Genomic DNA, 26,916 nt, shown 5'->3' with positions numbered 1-26,916 from the left:
CTTCTCCCCTGCGTCCTTCTCCCCTGGGTCCCTCCGCCCGCCGGCCCCCCGCCTCGGGGCCCTTCTTCCCTGCGTCCTTCTCCCCTGGGTCCCTCCGCCCGCCGGCACCCCGCCCCGGGGTCCTTCTCCCCAGGGATTTCCCCCCCTCCAGCCCTGCATCCCTTGCCCTAGGGATCCCCCCCAGCCCTCCTCTCCCCGGAGTCCCCGCCTCCAGCCCGGGGTCCTGCCCCCATCCACCCTCCCCTAGAGCTGGGGCATGGGGTCCCTCTCCCCAGGGACAGTTGTGCACAGCAGGGGTATCAAACACAGGCTGGAACAAGGTTTCCCTTTACAACATCTGCCTTTACTGGCAAACAGCCCCAGCCTCCCAGACACTGGTGTGATAAAGGACATGGATGTCACAGGTCTGTGACCAGTCCTCACCCACCTGAGGCAGGACAGGGACCTTAAACACTACATCTACATCCAAACCTGAACACAGCAATGCTGTAAACATACAGTGAAGGCACCAAAACAACAGAGCTGTTCTGCAGCACCAAAAATTCATCAGTGAGACATTTTGATAGGGGCGGGCCCAGATTCACCTCAGCTGACAACGAAGATTATTTCCCCCCCCTCTTTACTCATTGCAGGGATGCACTGCTTTTCCCAGCCAAGGGCGAAGGTTCCGCTTCCAGCTCACCTCCAAGCAACTGCTTTGTTCCCTATCCCATCAACCTGCCAAGCACCACGAAGGGGTAACTACGTCCGCCAAAGGCCATGGCTGCTGTGTCACCAGCCGGTCTCAGCCAGGCACAGAGCAAGGGAGACAACGCTGCTCCGAAAGAAACAGGCCTCAGGCAGGGTTTGTTACCTTCTCCCCCAGCCCAGCCTGTCCCCGGAGCACAGGAGGGCTTCGCCCAGCATCTGCAGCTGCTCCAAGACCTCTTGCTGCATTTCCACAGCCATGTGGTGTACGTGGTGGGTCGAGCTGTTGTACATCACTGCATTCTGGAACATGAGCATGAGGTCACGCTGGAACTGGGCACTGGTGTGAATGTGGCCCTTCGACAAGTTTCTCTTTATGCTGGTTAAATCCATGGGTCTACAAAAGACAAGGCATCCTTCAGGTTCTGCATGAACTTGCTTATTCTCTTTTCAGCGTGCAGCTATATTCAATCAATTTTATTGCTCATGACAGAAGGGGGAGAGTGAGAAATGTTTGTCTTCTAAGTCAGAGAAAAATAAGTTTAGCCAATGCGACACTTGCCATCCAATCAACTTGGCAAGCCACTAGCAATTACTTGTGAAAAAAGTTTGATGTTGAGCTCCAGAGAAGGCAAGTAGAGCGATTCTAGTAATTAGTCTTTGTGAAGTGAGCCCAGGTCTTAGTGGAGAAAGGAAAGGAAGATACTAAAATAGGTACCTATTAAAACCCCCTAAAATCGAATGGTGCCACTAGCAAAAATAGCAGCGCTGGCAAGTGGAACATGATGGGGCATAAATATGACTTCTCTTATTTTGACAGAATAAGAAAATGAATGGCTGCAGAGAGGACAACTGTGACCAGAATAGAACATGATTCAGCTCTGAAAAATGCCCTTAATCTATCTGGGAAATATTCTTATAATCCACTTCTCCACTGAAAGTAAAACATCTGGGCAGAAAGCAAGGGGCAAGGAGAGGGTATTGACTGAGGCACCTTTTCCCAACCCCATGGGGGTAAGAGAGAGTTGGGCTGCAGAGGTGAGTCCCCTACTCAGGCAGGGGGCAGGCAGAGCTGCAATGACTGTGCCTGCAATAGTGCAGTGCTGGCAAAGGACAGGAACAATCCATCTCAATACCGGGGGCAGTGCGGACTTCCAGGTCCTAATCACCTGGAAGGGAGTTTTATTAAAATAAATCAGTGGGAGACATTGTTGACAGCCAAGCTCTGCAGAGCAGAAGGAAACACCCCTACTGGTCTCCAAGGTCAAGGCAGGACAGAGGGATGGGAGGAAACACTACCATGTAGTGGGTATGGGACAGAGACCAGAGGCTGACCTTACTCAGTCTTTCCTGTTCCTGGTGTTGGGTACCAGAGAAAGCAAATCACCTAGAGAAGACTTCCACAAACTCACCTCTTCACCACGTCCTTGTATCCAGGGGCTTGTTTGTCTGACACTGCCTTCAGGAACGGGCCGCTGTATCTACAGGGGCAAGCACAACGAATGACCTCTGAAATGCCTCCAAGCAGAGGGTTGAAGACAACGTTGCAACAAGGACCTATGCTTGCCTCTCCCTGCTTGCCAATTAGCAACACCCAAAACTTCAGCAGCTGGCACAGCCAGGCCTAGGAGGAGGCTGAACCTCTTGCTGAACCTGGTTGTGGCAGGAAGCAACAACGGGGCTCTTGAGAGCACAGCAGCTGTCAGATTAAGTAGAGGAAGTAAACATGCAGAGTCTTCTCTCCAGCCTTGCGGCACACAGCTGTCCCTGCTGCAGTGACAGCCAGGGAGAGACAGGCCAGCCTGCAATGGCTGTCCTGAAGGGAAGGACAGGGCCTGGTGACATGGGAGCTGGAACTCAAGACAGCACGTGCAGGAGCCAGGCCAAGCCCAACCCCTCATCCCCACACACCTGTGACTGGCTATCATCTTCCAGATGGACAAGAGAGTCCTCTTGAAGAGCAAACGTTGCAGGGGGTTATCCCAGCTCAGCTGCATTCTGCAGAGGGAATATACTGTGAGATCATTCTGCTCAAGACAAAGGAGGGGACAGTTACTCTGCTAATGCCCAACATGTCCACTTGGATAAAGCTCACAGATCCTTTGGTGTAGCTACTCAAAGCATCACGAGGCAAGATGGTGGAAACGTGCTGCATCTGAATTCAGGACTTACTACCCAAGACACAGGAAGATGCAGGCCAATAGGTAGAAACTACAGCTAAGCTGAACAGCTCCAAAGAGCAGGTTCAAGTTGTTGAGTTTTTTTATTTGGTTTCTCATCCCAAGAAACCACTTTTTTTCCTTTAAAAGGCAGCCCAGATAATCACAGAAGTGGCAGAGCCTACATGCAACATGCATACATCTGCCTAAAGGGGACTAGTTGTCTCTCTCACCCCAAAACACTGGTAGTCCCATACAGATAGCATAAATTACCTCCTTCCTTCCCTCCTCTTCTTCTTGGATATCTCACCTTCCTCAAGGTGACCTGGGTCATATACCTACCCTCACATAGGCCCCAGGAAACAGCTCTGTTATGCTACTTCTACAAGAGGGCAGACTGAACTACTTACAGCTGTGTGGAGGCAGGACTCACAGACCCCAATGGGGAGGATGCAGAGGTGCTATCTCTATCATCTTGATGCAGGGGCTGACTAATCTTCTCTTGTGGACACAGCTCACCTGCAGCTTCTTCCCCAGGTGCCTCTTGAGCCTTGTCCTGAATAATAGAGAGAAAAAATGAGAGACCGCTGAAATGGCAGCCCATCATCTGGAATCCTTTATCTACAAGTGTCACATGAAAGGGAGGGAAGGAAGGTCCTTCCTTATCTTTTATAATTTATGTTTGCCTGCAAGAGCCCCCCTGTTTGAGGACTTTCCCTGAGTCAGTTTTGCAAAGTAAAAAGAATAAGATTTTATTAAAGCAACAGATACAACAGGTTTGGAATTGCTGTTGATAAATGCACTTGCTGCTACAAATTTTTTTTCTATGAGCTCAACCTAACAATTAAGCGCTTTCAATAATAATATATTTTCCCGGATAACATATGACGTTTGTTGGTAAGACTTGCATCTCCGAAGAGGCGTCCCTGTTTGGGGGAGGGAGAAGGAGGCTCGCTCATCAGCAATCTCCGGTGAACAGGTCGGGGGTTCAATTTTCTTCCCTTACAAAAACTTTAGTGAGCTCTCCTCTGTTTTATATTTGCTGAAGATGGGATGTGGAAGTGTGGCAGTCATACTTCATTGGCCAGATTGCCATTTGCGCGGTTGTTGGGGGTATGCCCCCCTTATTCGCATATCGTTATTTAGCAAAGGGTGTGTTTTTCAATATGGTAAGCAGGGATAAAGAGGTTAGGGGTACTATAGGTCAACAGTTAGTCCATGAGCAGCAATTATTTTTTTGGGATGCAACCCTTTGTGGTTGGGGCGGACTGTGATACCTCCATATTGCTCCCTCCTCCACCCTGCAGCTGGAACAAGCTGTCTGGCCTTCACCAGCTAGTTCATTACTCATGCTGCAAAAGGGTGGTGTGCTTTGGCTGCCACGTACTGTTTTTCCTTTGTGCCCCCTTATCTTTCTCCCTGAATTCTCTCCTGATCCCACAACAGGCCAGCCTGCTGCATGCTCCCTTACTGCAGCCAACCTCACATGGGAGCTAGCACTCTGTCCTATTCTGGAAGATGATGTTTGTCCTAAGCTCTTTGCATCTTCATCATGCTGTCAAGAACTTCAGTAACACCTGGGTCTGATCTCTCATATCATAACTACCTCTAACTAGTTCAAAGCATTGTGGTGCTGACTAGTCCCCAGCATTGTGTTAGTCCTCTTGTCTAGAGAGAGTCATGGATGAAGAGAGGACATCTGGGAGCTGAGGTAAGACTGCTTTGAGACACAGACAAAAGGAACCTCTAGAATGTAGCAGGGTTGTTTCCTCACAAACTCCCACGTTGAACATGACAGAGAACAGACTCAGCCAGCAAGCAGAATGGTGCTGCTGACATAGTGATCTGCCAGTACAGTGTACAGGGTGAAAGATGCATGAAGAGAGGATTTTTTAGAGTCTAAAAGTGGAATTACACCGTACAGGGACACCTGAGAATTCCTCAACAGGAGATCTGAAGCATGGAGCAGGCTCCTCAGAAAGAAAGTAGACATTGTGCTATACAGGGCTTTGATTACTGGTCAGACCTCTAGTGAATTGCCAGGAGTAACCCTGTCCTGGCTGAACAAGTAGAAATGACTTTCAGGGTTCCCACGCTTTCATCTCTTGTATCTAAGTTTGCAATGGAACAAACGTGTGTGGGCATTGAAAAAATGGCACTGTTCTTCCACTGCTGTTATGTTTATCTGTCTCAGCAACATCTTTCAGGCTGGTAAGAGCCCAGAGCTCCCTGGACAAGGCATGCACACACCCATGCTAGACAATGCCTGCTTCCAAGAGATGACGGTCTCCAGGAGCAGATGGTTATTGCTATCGTATCCACGTGGGCCTGCAACCAGCCAAGCTGTGTGCTGCATAACACAGCAGTTAGAGCAAACCAAGTGTTACCAGTTCTTCTGGTAATAAAAAACTTCTTTCCACTGCCAAGGAGCTCTTCCTACATCTGAGTGTTTGATCTGTAACAACCTTCCTGTTCATAAAGATCCATATTGATATATTAAAAGCATCCTTCCCTGCATACATTTCTTACGCATTCCCCTCACTCTGTCTCCTCCTCCCCACTTGGATCCTGGGACTTCCCCATCTCTTCTCTAGAGCTGTTTTCCTGTATGGTCTCTGTCTCTCATTCAGGATCTGAGGCTCTCTTAAGACCCCCTCTCCCATACCTCTCTTTTTGGGAAATGCTCTTTCTTATCTTCTTCTGCCAGGATCTGCAGCTGACTTTCTTCCACTTCTGAGACTGCTGACCCCATGGTCTTTTCTTGGCAGCTTGCATCTTCCCCATCATCCTGTTTCCCAGAGCCACAAAAGTCCCAGGGACTCTGTGCTGAATCTGTGCTGCTAATGCAGAGAGGTTCCATTAAGTGGGTTACCTGCAACAGAGAGGTTTATTGCTTCAAATTGTGAAGGCAAAAGGAAGAAGAAATAAGTAGCACAAATGCTATTTTTGCTTTCACTCACAAATGCCTTCCATTTTTAGGACTCTTTGCAAAATCTTCTGATGCAGCCCTGTGTTATTATTACAGTGTCAATTCACCGACATCTCAGTACTCTAGGGTGAGCTGTGTTCTGGCAAAGCAGCTGCCTGCCTGCGGTGCCAGCTTTAAATAGGAGCAAGGGAACAGGGAGCAAGTGAACTCAGGGCATTTGCTCCTCCACCAGGATATTGCCATGCATCAGGATGGTGGAGACACTGAAAACTAGTATTTCAGGAGGGCCTGAGCCATGCAGCGCCTGCTCCTGCAATCCAAACAGACCTACCTCTGAGAGGAACTGGAGAAGGCTGTCCTGTTCACACTGTGTCTCCACCTTTTGGCAGTCTTCACTGTCATCCTCCCAGGGAGACTCACTGAACTCCTGCTTGCAGTCTTCCTCTTGGCTGCTCTCCTCTAGCTCCTCTATGGCTGTCTCTTTGGTATTCCTCCAGCTCCCCACTTCTAGATCCAAGCTTGAATCCCAGCTGAGAAGAGACTGGAAGTCACTGTTCTTCTCAGACTCGCTGAGAGACTCTGTCTCGGACCCCCAACACACCCAGGCATGGCCCATCTGCAAACAAACATAAAGAGAGATACAGCAATTTCTTTGTACCCTGGTCCAGAACTGCAAACTCCAGTTCATTTCCTGACATCCTCAGAGACCCAAAGTGTGGGGAAAACACCGCAAGGCAGGCAGCCTGCTCCCGAGCCTACGCTTCACAGCACGCAGCAGGGCTGCAGCTCCACAAAGCCAACTCATTTCTGAGCAACAGAATCTCAGGTTTTATAGTGCCCTTGCTGTGCTCTCCTCGTGCCTGGGGGTCAGTGGGTTACCATGCCTGGGGGGTGCTGGGCAGGTTTGGAGCATGCAGCTTTGTCTGATGCTGCTCGTTCAAAGTGCCGAAGGCTGCCAGCAGCAAGCACAAATGCTGGGGCTCCTGAGCTCGGGGTAGTTGTTGCGAACAATCAATGACCCCAAGGACAACTCACTGAAATTCCCTTTGCTGCTTGGTAAGAACTTTTTATATTGGATATAACTTATCGTAGACACTATAGAAACTTCGTTGTGACAATATGATTTAATTGGATGGTGGTTTCCCGTGTACCTGACCAGTAGAATTATAACCATGAATAGTCACACACTGACAGGAGACAGTTCTATACACGTTTTGGAAAATAAAAATTAGCACTCTTTTGAGAAGGAAGAAACCATTCATTTCATCTTTGTTCATTAGTCTCTGCTCAAGCCTTTTCCACCGTATGAGTCCACTATGACCCCTGCAGAATCTGGGGAATTGGTTGCGGAGTCACAGTAACAACAGTAAATGGCTATTAAGAAAATCTGTGTTTTGCCACTGAACTCACCTGCCTGGATGCTGCACCTGTGGAGGATTCTAGGCATTCATCAGCTGAGTTTTTATTGCTTACAGTTAATTACGTGCAACCTAAATTTTCCAGGGTTTTGAACAAGCACATTTCTTACTGATTTCCTTTCAAATTCTCAGGACTGTTAGCACAGTTGCAAACCCAGACTACAGGGCATAACTGGGAGAAATTAAGAATCCACTGGGTTTGGGATGAGAGAACTCATTTGCTTATATTACAAACTTAATAACCAGAGCTAGGAGCAGAAAGGCCATACTTCTGAAACCCCTTTCAAAGTTAACTTCAGCAGAAGCAGATGAAATCTGATGAGGTAACAGATAATATTACCTGCTTTCAGCTTCCAGTTAAAGGAGTTGGGCAAACTATGATTTCATCTGAAGAGTAACCATGCCTAAAGCACTTTACTGCACGATCAGCAGAGCTGGGTGCACAAGCATAGCCAGCTACCACAGCTCAGCTAAAGAACAGAAAAGCCTTAGGCTAGGGTAATCCAATCACTTGTGATCATCTCTCTGAACTTCATCGGAGAGGGATAAGCATTTTAAAATCAGCAAGCTGAGATAACTTGGGCGTAAGCACTGATTAAGATCTTTGGCCTTATGTTCAGTTTTACTATATCTTGGGAATACTCAAGACGCTAGAGAATGGAAGAGCCGCATTAGTGCAGGACGAGCAGGATGAGTGAAATAATGCAAACCACTTAGTTTCATACCAATTCCACACAAAATATAAGGGATAGAGAAATACAGAATTCAACTTTCAATGACGAACCGCCTGACAGACTTTACATAAATTGCCAACAAGGAATCATCATCTGAGGGGAAAGTTTTAGTTCAGTTTGCAGAGATTAGACACTGTGCAACCAAGAAGCTGTTAGAAGTAAAAAGACAGCCTTTAAACGGAATTTGCATGTCAAAAGAAGGAAAATGATAAAAGCCTGAACTCTAGCAAATGAAATGCAAAATCCACAGTAAAGCAGACCCCCCCCTAAAAAAAAAAAAACTGAAGAAGTTTGCTAAAGACATAAAGACAAATAACAACAACAAACTTCATCAAAAAACATCAGAAGCAGAACGCCTGCCAGATGATCAGCGGGGATGACACACAATCAGTGCCAACATCTCAGGAGAAAATAGGGCTAGTTGGAAAAACCAAATTAATCATCATTATCAGCCATTGCCACAGAGGAGATCATAAATATCCAGAACAGAGACTTTTTCTTAGGATGGGTCTGAGGGACTGCTTCTAATTAAAATGTCAACAGTGGAGGTTTTAGAACAATTTGATGGCAGGAGTAAACCTTAGAACCAGTTGGCATTCACTCATAAGTCCTAAAGAAGCTTTAGTATGACATGACCAAACCTGCCACTTAAATTATCCACAGCACAAGACCGGAAAGGGGCAATTGTGATGTCTCTCTTTAAAAAGGTGGACGTTGAGAGCTACAGCACAGTCAGCCTGAGCTCTGCACCAGACAGATTAGTAGAAAATATTATGAAGAACAGAATTAGTAGTCAGGGCATGAGATGATGAATTGGGAAAGAGGCTACATGGCTCTGTAAAGGAAAATCATATCTTAGATTTTTAATGATCTTAAACAAGGTCATTAAAGGCTCTTAAATTGCTATGGGACAAGAGGAAAGGCTCTTTGAAGTAAAAATACCTGGTTAAGAGAAGAAACCAAGGAAGAAATGAACAGCAATTCTTTCCATACTGAAAGCAGGTTACTAGTGGGACTGATGAAGGTCCACCCACATGCCGCAACTTCAGTTATTCAACCCAGACAAACACAGCGGAGGGGTTGTAGAGAAGACGGAGCCAGACTCCTCTCAGTGGTGAACAGTGAAAGGACAGGAGGTAACGATCACAAGCTGCGGCAAAGGAATTTCAGACTGGATGTAAGGTAAACATTTACTCCATGAGGGCGGGTAAGCACCGAAATAAGTTACTCAGTGAGGTTGAGGAAAATCTCCATCCTTGGAGATTTTCAAAACTTGACTAGACAAGGCTCCGAGCAACCTGATCTACCTTTGAAGCTAGTGCTGCTTTGAGAAGCAAGTTGGACTAGATGATCTTCAGAGGTTCTTTACAACCTAAATTATTCTATAAAGCATCACAAAACAAAAGAACCCTGTAACTTGTGCCATGAGCTGAACAACCTGTAATCTCTAGAAATTGAGACCAGAAATTAGTGCCCAATTTCAATAGTGAAGGGCAATTAACCTGTAAGCAAATCAAGCAAAGGAGTGGATTCTGCATTTTTAGCATCAAACGTAGTGTGACCGTTAGTGGAAATATACCTTAGACAAACATTGGACTCAACACAGTGGGCCCAACCAACTGGAATACAAAACCTGTGAAATGCGAGAGCTCTTAGTAGATGAGGTAACCATCCCTCTGGTCTTAATTGCAATGACTCCGGCTCCTGCAATTTGTGGGTCAGAAAGCCGAGCCCTGTGCACACTGCACAAAAAAAAGTGCAGACCACACCCAGCTGTTGCAAACATCAGGAAAGATCACTACCATTTTTTTTCCCTGGAAGGCCATGGGGGCAGAAACTATGTAAGTTTTGGCTCACAGGTCATATGAGCAGAAAAGAAGTCAGCAACTTGAGGATTGCCAGAGGGAATTCAAACTCAGTTAAGCATCCATGTTGCTGAGGAAAAGCACTGTAATCTGCCACAGAGAAACAGTTCAAGAGCTCTAATGTCCAACCAGGAGACGAGTACTGAAACCAGATACTGGCATGCCTACAGTTGCTGGAATGACAGATTTCACTTGCTTACCCCTTTCAATACTCTGGGAAAAGAAGCTAAGGTACATTCAATACATCAGTCTCTTAAGCGAGGCTCTGACAAGACTAGTATTTAATTTTCTGTGATTAGATCTCCTGGTGTATTTCATAACAACAGCACTACATCCTTAAACACTCAAAAAGGGAATCTTCCCCTCGATTCAAGAACCACGCACCATTTTGATAATTAACTGATGCTCTCTAATGTCAAAGCTCTGCAGTGCTTGTCTGCAACAGGGATAATTGGAAGCGAGTTATATTTGCAGATAGCCAAGATGGGTATGCACAACGACACAGAAGCAGGGTTCCTCACTACAGCGCTGTGATACTAAGTACACTGCACACCGTACACTGGATTTGTTCTCAGATTTTAATATACATACACATTTACACATCACTAGTAAAAATCTGTACACTTCACATTACAGTACATACGAGCCACCAGTTGCTAGCTAACACCAGAACACTGATGAAGCCCAAGACTACTGCCCTAGAACAGGCAGCAGGGCTAGTCTTCCCCTCCAGGGAAGTTTCTTTGGGTTACACATTCTGACGAGATATTGCTTTCAGAGGGATGAGCCAAGAAGGTGGAACAGGTCCCAGAAAGGAACACACAGCTTTTCTTCCTCCTCTGACAGTTGTAACAGCCTCTTGCTGGCACTCCAGCTCTGGATGCCAGGTGCTGGGTCTTTCCATCTGTCTGCAGCATCATTTCTTCATCTTCATGTCTGCCTCAATGGCACAGCGACGCCCTCTGGTGCCTCCGTCCTAGTCACCAGGCAAACAAAAGGGCTGGCATTAACAGAGAGAGTTATGAAACCCTAAATCCAATATGCTTCCTCCAGTACTCAGGGAGGCAAGGAATTGTGCATCTTGTAACACCTTTCCCTGCCTTCCAAACGGGAGAGAGGGAAGCTGTCCTAAGAAGGCCTGGGGAGGCCTGCCTGCGGACCTACCTACAAAAATCACTTGGGATACAACACAGGTGCTGGGATTTGCAGCATCTCTGTGCACTGCTGACAGCCAGGACAGAGAAGAGCACAAGGCTCTCACCCAGATGGATGTTTTTAGAGCCTGCACAGTGCAGGTTTTCTCACAAGTGACAGATTCTAGCTTGGCTCTTAAGATGGGAAGAGGAAACCGCTGACTAACCTACCTTATCAGCTGCTGATCCCTATGGGAAGTGATCCTCCAGTTGAGTGACCCTGGCACTAGCTCCCTAGCTTCTCCGCACAGCTGCTCTCCATGAGTAGAAGGCGAGCTGAGAGCTTCCTTTGATCCGCTTCCCTCTCCCTCTGGCTGACATGCTGACTCTCCCGGAGTACTCCTCTGTCTTTAGATATATGCGAGAAAAAAAAAAAACTCTCCATCTTCCTCCCCTCTCTCCTTCCCACACTCAAAAGACTTGGGGGTTCCCAGAAGGGAATAGCTTTCCAAACACTTCCAGATCACCATAGGCACAGATCAAGACATTTCTGCAGGATATCTTATTTGTTTTCTGGACCATGAATAATAAAAGAGTACGCAGCTGATTCCTCACTTTCCCCAGACCCTTTGTACTTTCTTGGAAGTGAGAAAGGGGCAGCTGTATAAGCACGAGAGATGTCAGAACTATAGTGCTGCACTTGACCTGTCTTCCCACTTACATGGAAAGAAAGCAGGAGAGAAGTTGTGGAAAATAGCAACGGCAGATGACAAAACAAGAACACTTGGAACCAGAAGCAAAGACTCAAGCCCCTCCCACTCACCCACGCTGAGAACAAGGGACTGAGATGTTTCTTCTCTAATGACCACGGTTGTACAGCCACCAAGTTAACACACACTGCTGCAATGCTAAGGATGCTGTGACAGTGCAGTGATCACCCAGGCAAGGAGCAGAGCACACTGCCAGCAGTACCACAGTGCCTGCTGCAGCCTTTCAATACTTACAAAGAGAGAGAGAAGGAAGGCAGGAGAGCCCATTGGGACACTGTCCTGTTAAAAGGCCAAAACAGAAGGACTTATCAGATATCAGATACAGAAATGCACACACCACATAGAAGCAATGCGCCCACATACATCAGCGTTAGAGAAACATATGCCCCACTCTCCTTCCCACATGGCAGCAGTCTTACGCAGCAGGAACATAAAAATGGACAAAAGAGGGATACTGAGAGAGTAAGAATGCTAGGAAAAAGATTTTCCCTCCTCAGCCACGGCAAGCTCTGGCCTACCAAATAACTTCTTTGCACTGTGCGTTCACACTTCCCACTACAGCTAAGCAGGCAGTCCTTGCTGTCACAATGTTATGTGCACCAGCTAAGAGCACCTGAAAACACCTGAATCAAGTCTGGGCATGTCTTTACAAATGAAAAAAACCCCCCAAAACTACACTGATTACTAGTTCAGATCAATGCATAAGTCAAAGGTTCTCTGGTGTGCTTTAAACAGCAGACCAGACTGCAGTAATTCCCCAGCTCTAAAAATCTCTGACTAGGAAACAAAGAACATGGACAGGCTAGTCTTCCAATTCTCTACACTTTCATCTTCCTGCTGTATCATGCCTCCTCCAATACTCTGCTCATTTCCCTCGTTTTGATCACTTGTTTTTAAAAATAGGGAACAGAACTATTGGGATTACAGAGATAACTCATGAAACCTGCCTCTGGGATAAAGTACAGCTCCAGAGCTGAAATCTAACTGAAGGACACATTTAAAGAAAGATTTCACATGAAGAAGCTGGAGCTATTGCGATCTTAAATATCCTACACATCTTTGATATAGGAACTTCATGTAGTATTTTGGGATTCTCCCAAAGGTATTGACTGCCCTTCCATAGGGTGCAGCATCCTCACCTTTTCTGAAGCATCTTGTTTGCGAGTGGAGTCTCGCCCACGCAGGCTCTTTGCACTGATCCCTGACTCCGACGTTTGCATGATCAGTTGTGTGGCCAGAAATTGCTGCATGAAAACCACACTCTCAGTTAAGATTTTCAGGCAAAACAAGCTCAGTTAGTGCTTGTCAGTTAGTATCACAAACCACGGGGCTGTGAATGATTAGGTCAGAAGCAGTTTCAGTTCCTTGTCTGCGCTCCTCAAAATAAATTGCTCCTTTGACCTCAGAAGCCACAAGTTCTGAAGGACTGTAAAAACCCAATTCAAACCTTGTTAGCCCTGCCAGTTGGGACATTCCACTTCAGCAATTTTAAATGGCACATAGTAGGAGGACAGTCTCAGAACACAGTTTCACATACACTTTAAAGGCAGCATAAACCAGCACAGCCACCTAAAGAAGCAATCTTGTCCCCTGTCGTCCCCCAATCTTGTTGCTTGTTTCTGCTCCTGAACCACACCATGGTTCTTGCTGGCCTGAGCATGTGTGTACCTCTTGAAGGGAACTAGAGTTGAAATTGGTCTGGGCTGAACCTGACAAATGTTTGGCTGTCTTAGTTTTAACTTATGCTGGTTCCACAGTCTAGTTCACCACCAGCACTTGAGCTAACACAAGGACAAGAAAGATGCAGGGGAGGGTGGGACTACTTCATTCAAAGACACTGCAAGTAAAGGTGTGGTCTTACATTCAGAAGTCTTTCCCATACCTATGAACCAAGGCACATGCTCTGCCCTGCACTGGCCTCAGTTCAGTACTTTACCTGGATTTGCTCCAGGACATCTCGCTGCATCTCCACAGCCATGTGGTACACATCATGGTCAGAGCTGTTGTACATAACTGCATTTTGAAACATCAGCATAATATCACGCTGGAACTCAGCTGTGGTTCGTATCAGCCCATTCTCAATGTTCTTCTTAATGGTAGATAAATCCATTGGCCTATGAAAGAAACGCAGTCAAAATATTTAACTCCTTCCTCTCTCTTTTGCAAACAGAGCTGGGTCTGTGACATGTCTAGTTAGACCATCTACTCAATTTAGTAGCACCAGACCCAAATAAGTCCTCTTCCATACAGGTTATATTCCTGAGTTCCAAGGCCTCAGGTCAGGAGACAGGAGTTGTACAGCAATCACCATGAATGGTGACAACGCCTTCAGAGAGGCATTCAAGATCCAGGCATCGCTGAAGGAGACACTAGGGAGCTAGAGCTACACCCACTGAACTGTTCAGGAAAGAGTTCTGGAGCTAGCAGGGGATTCTGGTAACTCTTCCAAAAGAGGACATTACTCTTGACAGTAGAATAGCTGATTAAAGAAGACAGGTCTGTGGAGTTTCAAAGGCTAAATCCTATCCTTGGATAGAAAGTTGGAGAAGCAGACCATAGTCACGTACCACCTTGCTGATAAACAGTGTTCTGTATAAGTCAGTGTACTGAACTCTCTAAAGAGAGTGCCACATAAAGACTCTTGTCTGCTACTGAAGACAGCCTTTTCCTTGGGGAAACCTGTTTCTGACCAAATGGTGCTAGAAAGCAACTTATTTTCAAGTCCTGCAGTCTGAATGGCAGTTGAGAACCAAACCTTTCCTGTCAGAAATTGCTATATAAATATATAAGCGTTCTAGTGACAGAATACTGCTGAGCCTCTCACCTCTGCACAATACTGTGGTAGCCTGGTGCTATATCGTCAGTCACAGGCTGTAGGAAGACATTGGCATACCTGCAGAGAAAAGGAGTCCACTGAGTGCCCTGTTCTTGCTAGTAAAGGAGCAATCCTTAAATATTTGTTCCATGCTCTCATGTTTTTTTGCCTACTACCAGGAGCAATATGATTCACCATCTCCCAGTACCAAATCAGATCAGCCTCAGAGACAGGAGAGCGGAGGATTGCCCGGGATTAGTCATTTTTTTCTTCTAGTTCTCAAGACATCAAATTCACCTGTGATTAGCTGCTGCTCTCCAAACTAGCATGATGGCTTTCTTCCAGATCTTCTGGGCCTGTATTGCTTCCTGGTCCTCACTGCACACAGAGCTGAGAAGAAAAGAATGGGACTGCTTTCAGGAGTCTCCACACTGCCTTGGAGCAGAAACCTTATGGTTTATTCTGCCTTTGACACACCTACACTAATCTATGCCAAAGACAGAAAGAAACAGTGGGACCTGGTACTATGGTGCTGTCTGTAGGCTTGTGCTTATGAGTAAGGAGAACCTTGTGGCAGACAGATCAACAAATTCCCTCTTCAAACCCACTCAGTCAGCAAAACAGACACGAGAATCCCATGCTCCCTCCACAAAACAGCCTGGGGTTTGCACTGGTGTGGCTGAGAGCTTCAGTGATACTCACAACTGCGAGGAGGCAGGGCTGCTGGGGATGGAGTCAGCTAGCGTGTGAGACTGTAATGGTGCATTATGGACACTGAAGCCATCATCGCTCTCACTCACAGGGGGTTCGTTATCCATCTCTGATAGATATCCCTCACCCTGATCTTCTTCTTTGGGTTCCTCCAAACTGGCAGCCTCACTGGCGCCATCCTCATCATCCTCTTCACCCTGCCCATCCTGAAATACACACAGTACATAAGTCTGCACAGCCTGCTACAGCAATGACTCATAGCCTCCAAGGCAGTTATGGTTCAGCTAACAAAGGGGATTTTCTTACTATAGCTGCTGTAAAGGTGCTTTCACAAAATCCTAGTCACTCTGTCCTGCCCGCTGCTCCACCACACACACACACACACGCACACACTGACAAACACAGAAACACATCCACACACAGCTTTATAGGGTCTGAAGCAATCTTCCCTTTAGCTCCAACTTCAGACAGCCCACTCTCTTGTCAGTGCAGCAAGCTGAACACAAGTTTTGTTTTTCAGCAGATGGGAGCTAGAAAGCAGCAGCTGCGAGATATCATAACTACTGAACTCAAGATGACTATAACCAATTCAGAATTACCTTCATCTGACTCCTAAACAGGGCTTGGGCCTCTTCCTTCATTGACTCTGATAAAGAAAGAAAAGCAGCAAGGTTATGATTCTCCAAGGTAGTTTTTCCTACTTCAGCTCCTGTACCAATACTTACTATCCTGCAGTAATTACCACTGTTCCTGCACATATCTTCTTTTCTCCCTCCTCCCCGAAAACTGAACAAGATCACTAACATCTATCCAGCTAATAATGTTGCACATAAAAGATTTCCTAGCTGAATTAAGTTACCTGACAGCTCAAATTTGTGCTGAACATCAGCCTGTGAGGAGTCTTCACTCACATTTGGGACTTGTGGAGGGGATGAATCATCATCAGGTGGGGTCTGGAGGGAAGAGAAATGCACAAATCTAGATGTTTGTGTCAGCTTACTTCAGTGAAGGTGTGGGCACATCTCGCTCACCCTAACCTAACTTAAGGCAATGAGGTTCACTGAGCACCTTCCCAACAGCAATTCTGCACATGGGCAGGGGGAGATACATAAAGGCACTGCCTAGAGTAGAGAGCTTTTCCTGCAGATCAAACAGATCAGCAGCATGACCCCCAAGGAAACAATCAGTCACATTTATTGAAGGGTCACCTTCAAACCCAGCAGTCATCCTTTCTCTAAACTTCTCTCCTACCTGCCACAACTGCTCCTTTCTCCTCACACCATTCCCAGGCAGCCTCTCTGCTCACATACCTCTGTCTTCACTGTATTGGACACTGGGTCTTCTCCCTTGGCTGACTCTATCTCAGTTTCAGAACTCTCTCCTGCTGTCACAGATGCTCTTTGATCCTCTTCTATCTCTTGACTCCTAAGCTCTGGTGTTTCTGTTGCTCTTGCAGTTGCTGGTATGGGTTCCTCAGGGCCCAGCTGATTCTGCTCCTGCTCTGCAGGTTCTGTCTTTATTTCTGATCCCAGCTCTCCAATGCCCATTAGGTCTCGAATTCCCTTTGTTTCTGGCTCCTCACATTCCAGTCTTTCCTGCTTCACAGTCACAGACACTTGGGGTATCTGGGCCTGTTTCTCATGCTCCTGATGAATTGGGTGTTCCCATGGGCCAGGTAGGGCCTGAGGATCATCAGTATCTTCACAAAAAGAAGACAGAGCTTCAACAACTGCCGCATCCAGGACTTCAGGATGGTCTACCTGTATTCCCAAAACACACACAGCAGTGCAGGTCAAGGTCAAGAAGAAGAATTTAAAAATAAATTCAAAATGTTATGTTGTAATGAGCCAATTTTGGAAGAAAAACCCCAGTGTACTGTGTTTACCCAGCTGCCTTTAGCAGTAGGACTCGCATCACTCCCCTACATAATATGCCTGAGATCTTGTCTCCCAGGGAGCTTTCAGTTTCAGAAATATATAGCTCCTGGAAAGTATGTCATAAGCAGCACTCGTCTGCCTGCCCAATCCATGGCCCAAACCCCACCCAATCTGAGGATGAGATTTCTTTCTGGACTCTGGAGTACCAAGCTAAACACGGCAGACAGTGGTGTCATAGGGTCATTCCCTATTGACCTGGACAAAGAGAGTTAGAATGTGCTTAAGATAGTTATTTCTTGCTTGTATAAGCTGACTAAACTGGTGAATAGTAATCACTTGAGATTAATCTAACTAGATGCGGAACAAAATGCACTGGCTCTCTACTTTGCCTGATTACCTTGTCCTCAATGATGGCTATAATGTTTCCAACAGTGTCAAAGTCCAGCTCTTCCCCGGTATAGGACACTGCAATATCCATCTTCTCAGCTAAATCCAGGTCTTCTTTCCCATCCACGCAGTGATCTTTGGAAGGCCCTGCAGTGCTGCCAGCTGCAGAACCCAGGCATTCTTTCTTGATGGAATCAATGATCATGGATATTTCACTGCTGTCCATGGACACTGTCACTGTATGGGAATCGGACACTGCCTCCATGGAAACACAGGCTTCTGGCTGGCTCACTGGACAAGGATGAGAGTGACAATCAGAGACCAGTCTGGTGAAGTCATACCCACATAAGGGAATACTGCAGTGGGTAAGACCAAGCACCAATCACACATATCCCAAGTCCACCCACAACAGCATTGCATAGAAAAATAAAAGACAAATATGGGTGACATGTTTGCTTTCCCACAGTAGAGACAAAGCGAGAATCCAGCCCTTGAATCACAATCTAGCAACATACCATTAGCACCCCACCCCCGCCCACCAAATCCTGTTTAAAACCCATCTCCAAGAGCACCATCTGTTTACTCCAGAACCCAGGCGTAAGCATCCTTTCAGAAACGACGGCGAGTCCGAGGTGACAAAAGCCCCAGCTGAGACCCTGCTGGGTGCGTAGTCCAGGAACGCACCTGTTGCTACACTTTCTGGAGTTGCAGCTGGTGGCACAACGGATGGTGCTGACAGCGTGGGCATCATGACAATGGTTGCCTGGGACACAGACTCTACTGGGGGTGGTAGGAGCTTAGCTGGAGGTTCGCTGGCAACAGCGGAGAAGGAAGCAAGAGGTGAGGTGAACTGTGCAGGACCAGCTTCTAAAAGCCGGGAAAGCGTAGGAGCACCTAACAGAGAGTAGAAGGGAAAAGCACATGAGCAAGAAGCAGCCACCACTGAAGTCCACAAAGCCACCACTGGGCTTTTCGCTAGCTGGTGGCTTCCTCTGGGGCAGGATGCTAAGAAGTACCTGCACATGGTCCCAAAAGCTAAATGGAGAGCCCACACCAAAATGCACGACTCCTTGGTGTGTGCAGTCTGAGACAGAACCATGCAGACTATGGGACACTGTGTTCAACGTAAGGCCTGGAGAAGCTAAGCCACACATGCAGAGAGATGCCCTTCCAAAGGCTCATCCCAATAAAATTATGGGAAAACTCAAAAACAGTGCTAAGAGAGCCACACAGGGTAAGCCAAGACAAACAGTTATCACAAGAGCCAGAAGGGAGCAGAGGGGATCTCTTTGCAGGTCTTTCCGGAGACTTCCTCTTAGCTCAAAGGCTGCCACTCATCTTAATCATAATTTCTAGTCTGAATTTACTTAACCACCTCAACCAAATTAGCAGGACTTAAAGAACAGCAATGGATAAGGAAAGTGAGCTTATCCATTTGGAACTATATATGAATGAACGGCATAAATCATCAGTTGCAGACAGCATGACTAAACCACCGGTTAACATGAGCTAGAAAGAAACTTTACCTTAGGGATGTTTCTCTAGAAAGGTTCAATGCAAAGACTTCTGCACTGACCCTTCCACCCCCCTGTATGGAATTTATCTTGGAGCTCACAGTCCATTGTGGTCTAATCCTTAACACACCTCTGAGCTAAAGCAGAGCTAAAGATATGTGAGTCCTCCAGGTTCACAGGGAGCTGCAGTTTGACAAAATGAAAATCAGACACTAGACCCAATTTTTACCAACCCTCTCTCAACTAAACCTTTCTTTCTTCATTGAAATACCTGGTATTAGCCAGTATCAAAACCTGAAATTAGACTGGATGGACCAGGGTCAAATCAAGCCTAACTGTTTCAGTCATCTTTCAAGGTACCTTTTTTTCTGTAAAAATTAGAGTTGTCTTAAAAAAAAGGGGGGGGGGGAATACAGAAATTGCAATAGAACTCAAAGAAGCCCCCATACCAGCCAGGCTAGGTGTCTTCATCTCTAACTAGGATTCCTAAAAGAGTCTGTGAAATTATGACACATAACTGGAAAGTCACTAAAGCCTCAGGTACATCTGAAGGGAGAATTGTACAGGAAGAGTCCCTGTGAGTTACCTGAAGCAGCAGGAGATGCAGGGACAGCACCAGGTGCCGACTGCATTTCCCCACTGTGCAGCACTGGAAGGACGCTTCCTACCTCCAGCAGGACTCCTGAGCTGTTCATGTGACCAGAAGCCACTGCCATTTCGTTTTCACCAACCTGCCAAAGGAGCACACAACTGAAGTTCCTGGTGATTCTTTGCCAGATATGCACCTCCACAAATATATCCATCATTTGGTGTCTCAGCATTTCTTCTGTGCTTTTTGTCCAGTCTAGTCCCTGCCTGAGGCCTCTTATGCAAGTGCACAACATGACAGCTTGAAACTAGTTGCTGTTCTTCAGCTAAAATACAGTTGCTGTGTAATCCTCCTTTGAAGTCAGGCCAAATACATAATTTGCTCTACCTCAGTTCTTCTGTTCAAGAATCTTATAATTCTTGATTTAGTCTCTCTACCCCCTCAGACATCAGGGAATTATTCCTTTTTTGAGTTGAGGGAAACTGAAGCACCAAGATGGAAAGTAACTTGATCAAGGTCACACAATAAACCTATGCTAGACCTTGAAGCAGATGCAAAACAGCACTGTCGATACAAAGAAAACCCAGTCAAAGTCTTCCACAGCCAGTCTCTTTTCCTCGCTTCCTCATACCTTACACTGCACCCTGCAAACATATAACCCATGGAGCCTTTAGGCAAGCTAACAAATAGAAAAGACTCCAAATCTGACTATAAAAAAAAAAAAAAAAGAGCCAGCAGCAATACATCTATTCCATTTCACAAGCACTGACACAGGGAGCCGTATCACAGGCAGGCTGATGGCTGCTACTTTCAGATAGGGCTCTGAACAATGAAGGGCAATGGTCACCCTTCTAATATTTCCAAAGTCACTAACACCAGCAGGGCCAAAACTGCTTGTCATCACAGTGATTTTAATAACTGTCTACAACCTAAACTAGCAGAAGATTGAGCTCATTTCAATACTGGTCATAAATTTTATTAAAGGACTCCCTATTCCTATGTTAAGACCTGTCTTGAATATTAAAATTCAACTTCCTGCCAAGATGTAAACAAGAATTGTGAACCCAAAGGAGAAAACATCAAGAACATCTCCATGGAGACTGACCAGGATGATGCCTACTAGCATGACCCCCTAGGGAGAATGATTTCCTCCAGCAGTGTCTGCAACTCCAACTCCTTATGACCAAGGGGAGCTAGTCAGTCTTATGTGCTGATCAACCTCTACAGCCCTGCACCCACAGTACCACTGGGAAACGGTCCCACCTCTGTGGCTCACGAGGGTCATTACATCTCTCAGATTTCACTTCTGTTGGGACTCTTGCAAAAACTGTATGTTTTTAAAAAGCCTTTGCAGCTCTCCCGTTTCAGTGGGAGAGTCTGGACCAGATTGTTTGTGTGCTTGCATATATGAGCAGAGAGCTCCATACCAGCCTGGGGCTTGTGGGCAGGAGACTGCCCTTCTTCAGCAGCTCTGAGAGCAGAGGGGAAGGAGGCGGAGTTGCTTTTTGTCCTAGCATCTTTTTCTGGGGTGAATCATCAGTGACTGGGGTCATGGGGGCATCCAGGGGAGCAGAGCCTGGAGGGGTGTCAGGGATTCCAATGAAGGAGGCAACTGGGGTGCTGGGCAATGTCCCTGGAGTGACCTGAGAAAGAGAAAAACCACACTGTTCAAAGCCACACTCCACCACACGGACTAGACCCACTTGCTCCTTCCCCCAAGAGCATTGATCCAGCAGACCGCAGACACCTACTCCATTCACTCGCTACACCTACTCCAGGCAAATGCTTTCATCCTTTCCCTGCCCTGTACTACCATTTCCCAGGCACAAAGACGACTGCCTGGCCAACCCACAGGTGCCCCTACACAGCCTTTGATCCAAGCACCTGATTATCACAGACATCGAAGACGACACATATCTTGAACAGCACTGTACACCAGCCACACTACAGAACTACCGTAGGGAAAAGTCTGCAAAACAAGGCAAGGGCTTCTCCCCAGGCTCCTGTTCCCTGACAGATGCAGAGCCCCATGTCCCAAGCTGGTCCTTCCCTCTCGCCATGGGAAGCATCCTTACCCCAGGGCTGGCCTCGTCTACAGCAGGCTGAGTCAGATCTCCCAGAGCATAGTCCCCCCCTGGGGAGGTTGAACCTGCAGGGGAGCGAACCATCACACCCGTTAATCGTCGTGGCGGATTCTTAATGGCTTGACGAGCTGGAAGAGAAGAGGAAAAAAGTGAGATTCCATGACTCCATCCTGGACAGCTCCTGAGAGCTACTTCTGTCTTTGTCCTAAAGGATCCTAGGGAAACAACAATTTATATTATGGGAACTTCCTGCATCACACTAAGCTCAGTTCTCAAATACTACTAGCAATGGATAATGCACTTCAATTTCAAATTTCCCCAGCAGTCAGATATTCTCCACCTCCCACCACTGGCACTGAATTGCCCCAAGAACTATAAAATGGATTAAATATCAAAACAAACCTCTCTTTATTGTCACACAATGATTAAGAGGAAAACTAAAGAGATGAAAAGCCTGACATTCTAATAAAGAGTTTCTTGCTAATACTTCTTCCTCTTACACATTTTTTTTTATAGAACTTGTTCTCTTCTCAGAAGTCTTTGCATTTTTCCCTGTTACAAATACAGTGCTGGAACAATACAAACTTCGTTTGCTACTCCTAGGGTAAAGGAATTCCTCTTGAACAGATCTTAACAAGACTTAAATATTTCCCAAATGTTCTTAAGAACATAAGCATCTATCTGTGAGGAAGAGCAAGGAAACACATTTCCAGCTTACCCTGATAAGCAGCGTCTGTAGCCTTCCTCTTCACTTCTGCCTCCTCCTCCTCCATTTTTTTCTTTCTGTATATAGAACCAGAGCCTACTGTCACACAGCATCCTGCTGCCCTTTAATTCTCCCCACACAATCAGCTAACAGATCCCTGCCCCATAATCTCTAGGCAATAATGAACCGCCTTTGTGGGCTCAGGCTCAATTGCTCTGAGGAGGGAAGTGGAGACAGAGGCCAGTCAGAGAATGCAAAATGCAGGAAGTTTCACTTCCAACTGACTGTTAAAACAGAAGAAGCAAACGTGGTGTTGCAAGCCATTACCAAGCTCTTTACTGAGAACTCCAAAAGATGTTCCCCATAAACCAGTGCCCTACAATCCAAATTAAGTCCACCCTTAGAAGCCGAAGCATCTTCCCAGCTATCCGGTATCTCTCAACCCTAAATGCATTGAGCAAGAGAAGTCTGCCAGGCACAAAGTGTCAGGGAACTACAATCTCAGAGGGAAGTGTAACATGGAAATAAGTAAATAACCCACATCATAATCTCATTGCACAGCTCCTCCAGTCTATTATCCATGTGTCCAGCCTGGATCAGCTCTGCATCCTTCTTGAGTTGCCTGTAATCAGGAAATCTTCTTACTTACTTGATCACTGAACAATAAATCCTAAGCAGCTCTTGTTCCACATGTTTTTACCCCGTGCACCTCCCCACCTATGCCATTTCTTCAAGACATGACCCTCAGCTGCACCACAGCTTAATGCCTCTACCAAATACCTGTATTTCTCCTGCGTCTCTTTAATCATTTTCTTCAATTCTTCAACTCGTTCTGCAGTCAGCTTTCGCACAATAACATCTTCCACAGTTTCAACAACCTCTCCCTTTTCACCACGTTTTCTCCTACAGAATAAGAGGAAAATAGAACAGTTCAGGCACGAAACACAGAAAATCCCAGTTCTCCTTTCATAAATGGCTGTTGTCTGTCATTCCTGCCACAAAAATCAACCTCCTCTTTCAATTTCCTTCAAATAATATTGGAAGGCACAATGTTCAAGGAATCTCTTCTGATAAATTCTAATCCTTAAATGTGTCTCATATTAAAAACTTCAGAAGATCAAAGATGCAAGCCCATTTCAGATTTTAAACCTGGAAATCAATCATTCAACTTCAGAAAAGCTTATTCTTATCTGTGATGAAACATCTACTTTTTCTCAATAACTCCACTAGGCCCTTTGTTTTTGTAACTCTACTGCTAGTTCATTCAGCACTATCATAAATACATACTTCTTTTAAACATCTTGCCTTCAATTTAATTCGATGTCAAGTCCTAACGCAAAATGCTTGAACTTGGAATGAGAAATATCTGACACCACAAAGCTGTGATGATAACACTGATAAGAAAACTACCTGAAACCACTGCAAAATAGACAACCATAACTTTTCACCTTCCACTTTTACTAGTTTTCTACTCTTTTTTCCATATTCTGAATTATAATTTTATGTATAATTTTATGTATATGATCTTCTGATCAATAAGACTAATATGCAGGGTTTTATTCCAGGCAAACAAACATTCCTGCTTGCTGCAATACCTCCCCAAACGCACACTGCAACTCGTATAAATGTCCCTGTGGCCAAGAGGCCCCAAATACCTTGCCATGTACTGGCACTGTAATGATAGTAGGAGTATGTGGAAGACATTAATAAACACATAGTGACCAGTTTTAGAACAATGTATTACTGAAATACCTCAGTCTTTCAAAAGAGGAGACCAGATAAAAGAGATATGGGAAGGATATTCTAAGGAATACCTTGGGCTTGCTTCCCAGCTGCTCCTCCCATTGAACCAGTCTTCAATATTTGCCCTACCCTAAACACACTGCCTGCCCAAGCCAGCCATCAAAACTGAATTTCCTCATTCTTGTACACTCCTCCTGGACAACTACTATCAAGTGCTTTGCTGTAAGAACTGACAAGTTCCTCCAGAACTGCTGCGGACAGCCCTCACTTCAGACTTTGTACTCACTTAGGGGTCTCCGTAGTCTCCAAGAGCTCTGAATACTGGGAGGCACAGTGCTAAGAAGAAACAAAGAAAGTTAGATGACACCCAACAGTCACCATCAGCAAATGACTATCAACAAAGCCTTCAAGGCACCCACTCCTCCTTCTTCAGAGGTCTAACACTTTCTGGACATATCTGACAATCTTCCCCACAGTTTCCTCCATAACTACAATTTAATGTACCTCAACACGAGGAAGCATATTCCCTCCCTGCTCTAGCACTGCCCAGGCTGACCTTCAAAACAAAAATAAAGAAGAGATGCTCCCAAATATCAATTTACAAATTAAAGAAAAAAAACATGATTAGGAGCTGTAGCTGTAATGCATCCCTCTGTGAACATGCACCAAAAACGTTTAAATGGAGAAGAGAAGGTAGCATTATAACAAGGCTAGTTTCATAGCTTATCAGAACTAAGAAAACAGTAAGCAACACAGAAAAGAAAGAAAGAAAAAAAAAAAAAGGCTTCTTCTTCCTTGAGTCTCTGAATCTCTTTCTAGCACTTATACCACAAAACTCTCTGGTGCCTGCCCAACAGCCAGATGCCCCAAAATACAATACAATACAAGGGCAACCACAAATTCCAGCAGCAAGGAATTCCACAACTTAATTATGTGCCGTGTTGTTTTGCTTTGAACCTGCCTCTCATTAGCTTTATATGATGCCCCCTAACTCTTGTACTGGATGAGACAGCAAACAGTTAATCCTTATTCATCCTCAGCATGCCACTTCTGATTTTACAAACCTCTCTCCTATATCCTGTCATCCTTCTTTCATATTGAAGAGTTCTAGCTTATTTAGCTGTCCCTTACATGGATGCCTTTGATCATCCTTCTTGTCTTTTTATAAACCTTTCCCAACTTTTACTATAAGCTCAAATTTAACTTCAAAAATTTAATCTGATTTAAACATAAAATTGATTAAAAATATTGTTTCTATTTTTTCCATTTTTTAACCAAAAAACAAACCAAAATAACAGTCTCTTAGGCAGCTGTCTTACATATCCACTGGAGAACTCATTTTATGCAAGATTCAAAAGCCAGTCCCTTACCTTTTGAGAAAACCAGTCAGGTGGGCGGCCTGGCTCTGCAAAAGGTTTGATAGCTCTGCTGACTGAGACCCTACAGAAGAGAAACGGTGAGCCACTGTCAACCTGTTTTCTACCACAACCAACATGCAGTGAAATGGTGCTGACCTGTCTCGATATTCATCACTCTGAATAGTCCTCATAACCACAGTAAACTTGCCTAGATGGAATTATGTTTGCGAATTATTCAAGGACAGCTTTAGGCCTCAAAAACATTTGCCTACTTTCAAAAACACACCCCCTCCGTTGCTTTGTAAAGCAAGTTTCTAGCTTCTGGTGACACTTTTACATTTCCACAACAAAAACTTTACTTTGGTGAGGGAAAGGGGCAGGAAAACAGAACCATGAGTCTAGAAGTGATGCTCAGGAACATGTTACTAAATGTATTTCTTGACCGCAGCTCACCTCATCCAATTTATAAACATGTTACTCTTTCATTGTTCCAATTAACACACTTCTGTTTTTACACAGTAGCTAGAAAACAAGGACTTTCAAGGTACATCTAATACCCCCACGTTTGTTTTGAACAGAAAGTACGTGGAAAGCACAATGCTTTACGACTAGCCATTGCACAACCAACCGATGTGATGAAACGCAATATGCCAACGCAACATGAATCTGTGCTTCGCTCTGTGCGGTCTAGCAGCTATGTTGTACGTCCCAAAACAGAGCAGCGTGAGGCCGGGCAGCGCCCACAAGGGTCACGTCAGGGTCCGCACCGGGCTCTGCTCAGCCCCTTACCAGTTCTGGTCCCCGCTCCGCATGACGGACGAGGCCAGGCAGAGCTTCTCGCGGATGGACCAGGGCTCTGTGGGGCCGGCGCTCAGCAGCTTGTGCTCTGCCGGGAGAAGGGAAAAATCCACCGATCCGTATATGTGCGCAGTCCCGGGCCCACGTCCTGAACCGGGCCCCCCCCGCCCCGCCCCCGCCTAGCGCCCCGCCCCCGCCCCATCAGCCATGGCCCCGCCCCTCCCCGGGCCCGTCGGCCCGCCCCTCCCGGGCCCCACCGCCATAGCCCCGCCCCTCTCGCGGGGCCGTTGGCCCCGCCCCCTCCCTTCAGAACCGCTCGACCCTCCTCGGGCCGTTCCAGGACCCCCCCCGTCCCCCCGCCACCGCCACCGCCCCGCCGCCACGGGCCGCCGCCGCCATCCTGCCGCCGCCCCCCCCGCCTCTCACGGCAAGCCCCACACTCACTGCCCGTCCCCGCCGCCATCTTCCCCGCCCGACCCGAGGGAGGCAGGGCGGAGCCGCGCGCAAAGCCCGCCGGGAGGCGCGCGCGCCCAGCCACCCCCGGGCGCGCGGGCGGCCGAGAGGGCTGGCCCCGCCCCTGCGGCCCCACGGCGGGCGGTGATTGGCGGGCGCGCAGGCTCGGGCTCCCATTGGTGGAGC

At 46.4% G+C, this 26,916-nt stretch overlaps 1 protein-coding gene across 1 annotated transcript; it reads right to left on the bottom strand.

Moving 5' to 3' along the window:
* Nucleotides 1-257: 257 nt before the first annotated feature.
* Nucleotides 258-26,785, bottom strand: BRD8 (bromodomain containing 8). The gene is made up of 28 exons (XM_067304533.1): nucleotides 26,722-26,785; nucleotides 26,269-26,365; nucleotides 25,492-25,561; nucleotides 24,408-24,457; nucleotides 23,159-23,281; nucleotides 22,920-23,000; nucleotides 22,391-22,455; nucleotides 21,664-21,800; nucleotides 21,016-21,231; nucleotides 19,586-19,730; nucleotides 18,170-18,379; nucleotides 17,496-17,776; nucleotides 16,532-16,981; nucleotides 16,081-16,174; nucleotides 15,821-15,867; nucleotides 15,213-15,427; nucleotides 14,808-14,900; nucleotides 14,520-14,588; nucleotides 13,632-13,809; nucleotides 12,835-12,939; nucleotides 11,930-11,974; nucleotides 6,107-6,391; nucleotides 5,512-5,718; nucleotides 3,257-3,402; nucleotides 2,599-2,685; nucleotides 2,100-2,168; nucleotides 854-1,084; nucleotides 258-717 (listed from the first exon to the last, which is right to left on the bottom strand). Exons 1-28 carry the CDS (start codon nucleotides 26,738-26,740, stop codon nucleotides 705-707), a joined length of 3,828 nt encoding a protein of 1,275 aa, XP_067160634.1. The 5' UTR covers nucleotides 26,741-26,785; the 3' UTR covers nucleotides 258-704.
* Between the last annotated feature and the right edge of the window lie 131 nt (nucleotides 26,786-26,916).

This window comes from Apteryx mantelli, chromosome 14 (assembly GCF_036417845.1).
Source record: "Apteryx mantelli isolate bAptMan1 chromosome 14, bAptMan1.hap1, whole genome shotgun sequence".
In the NCBI taxonomy this organism is placed as follows: Eukaryota; Metazoa; Chordata; class Aves; order Apterygiformes; family Apterygidae; genus Apteryx; species Apteryx mantelli.
Note: the sequence above shows the minus strand (reverse complement) of the source record. Positions and strands in the feature narration are given on the sequence as shown.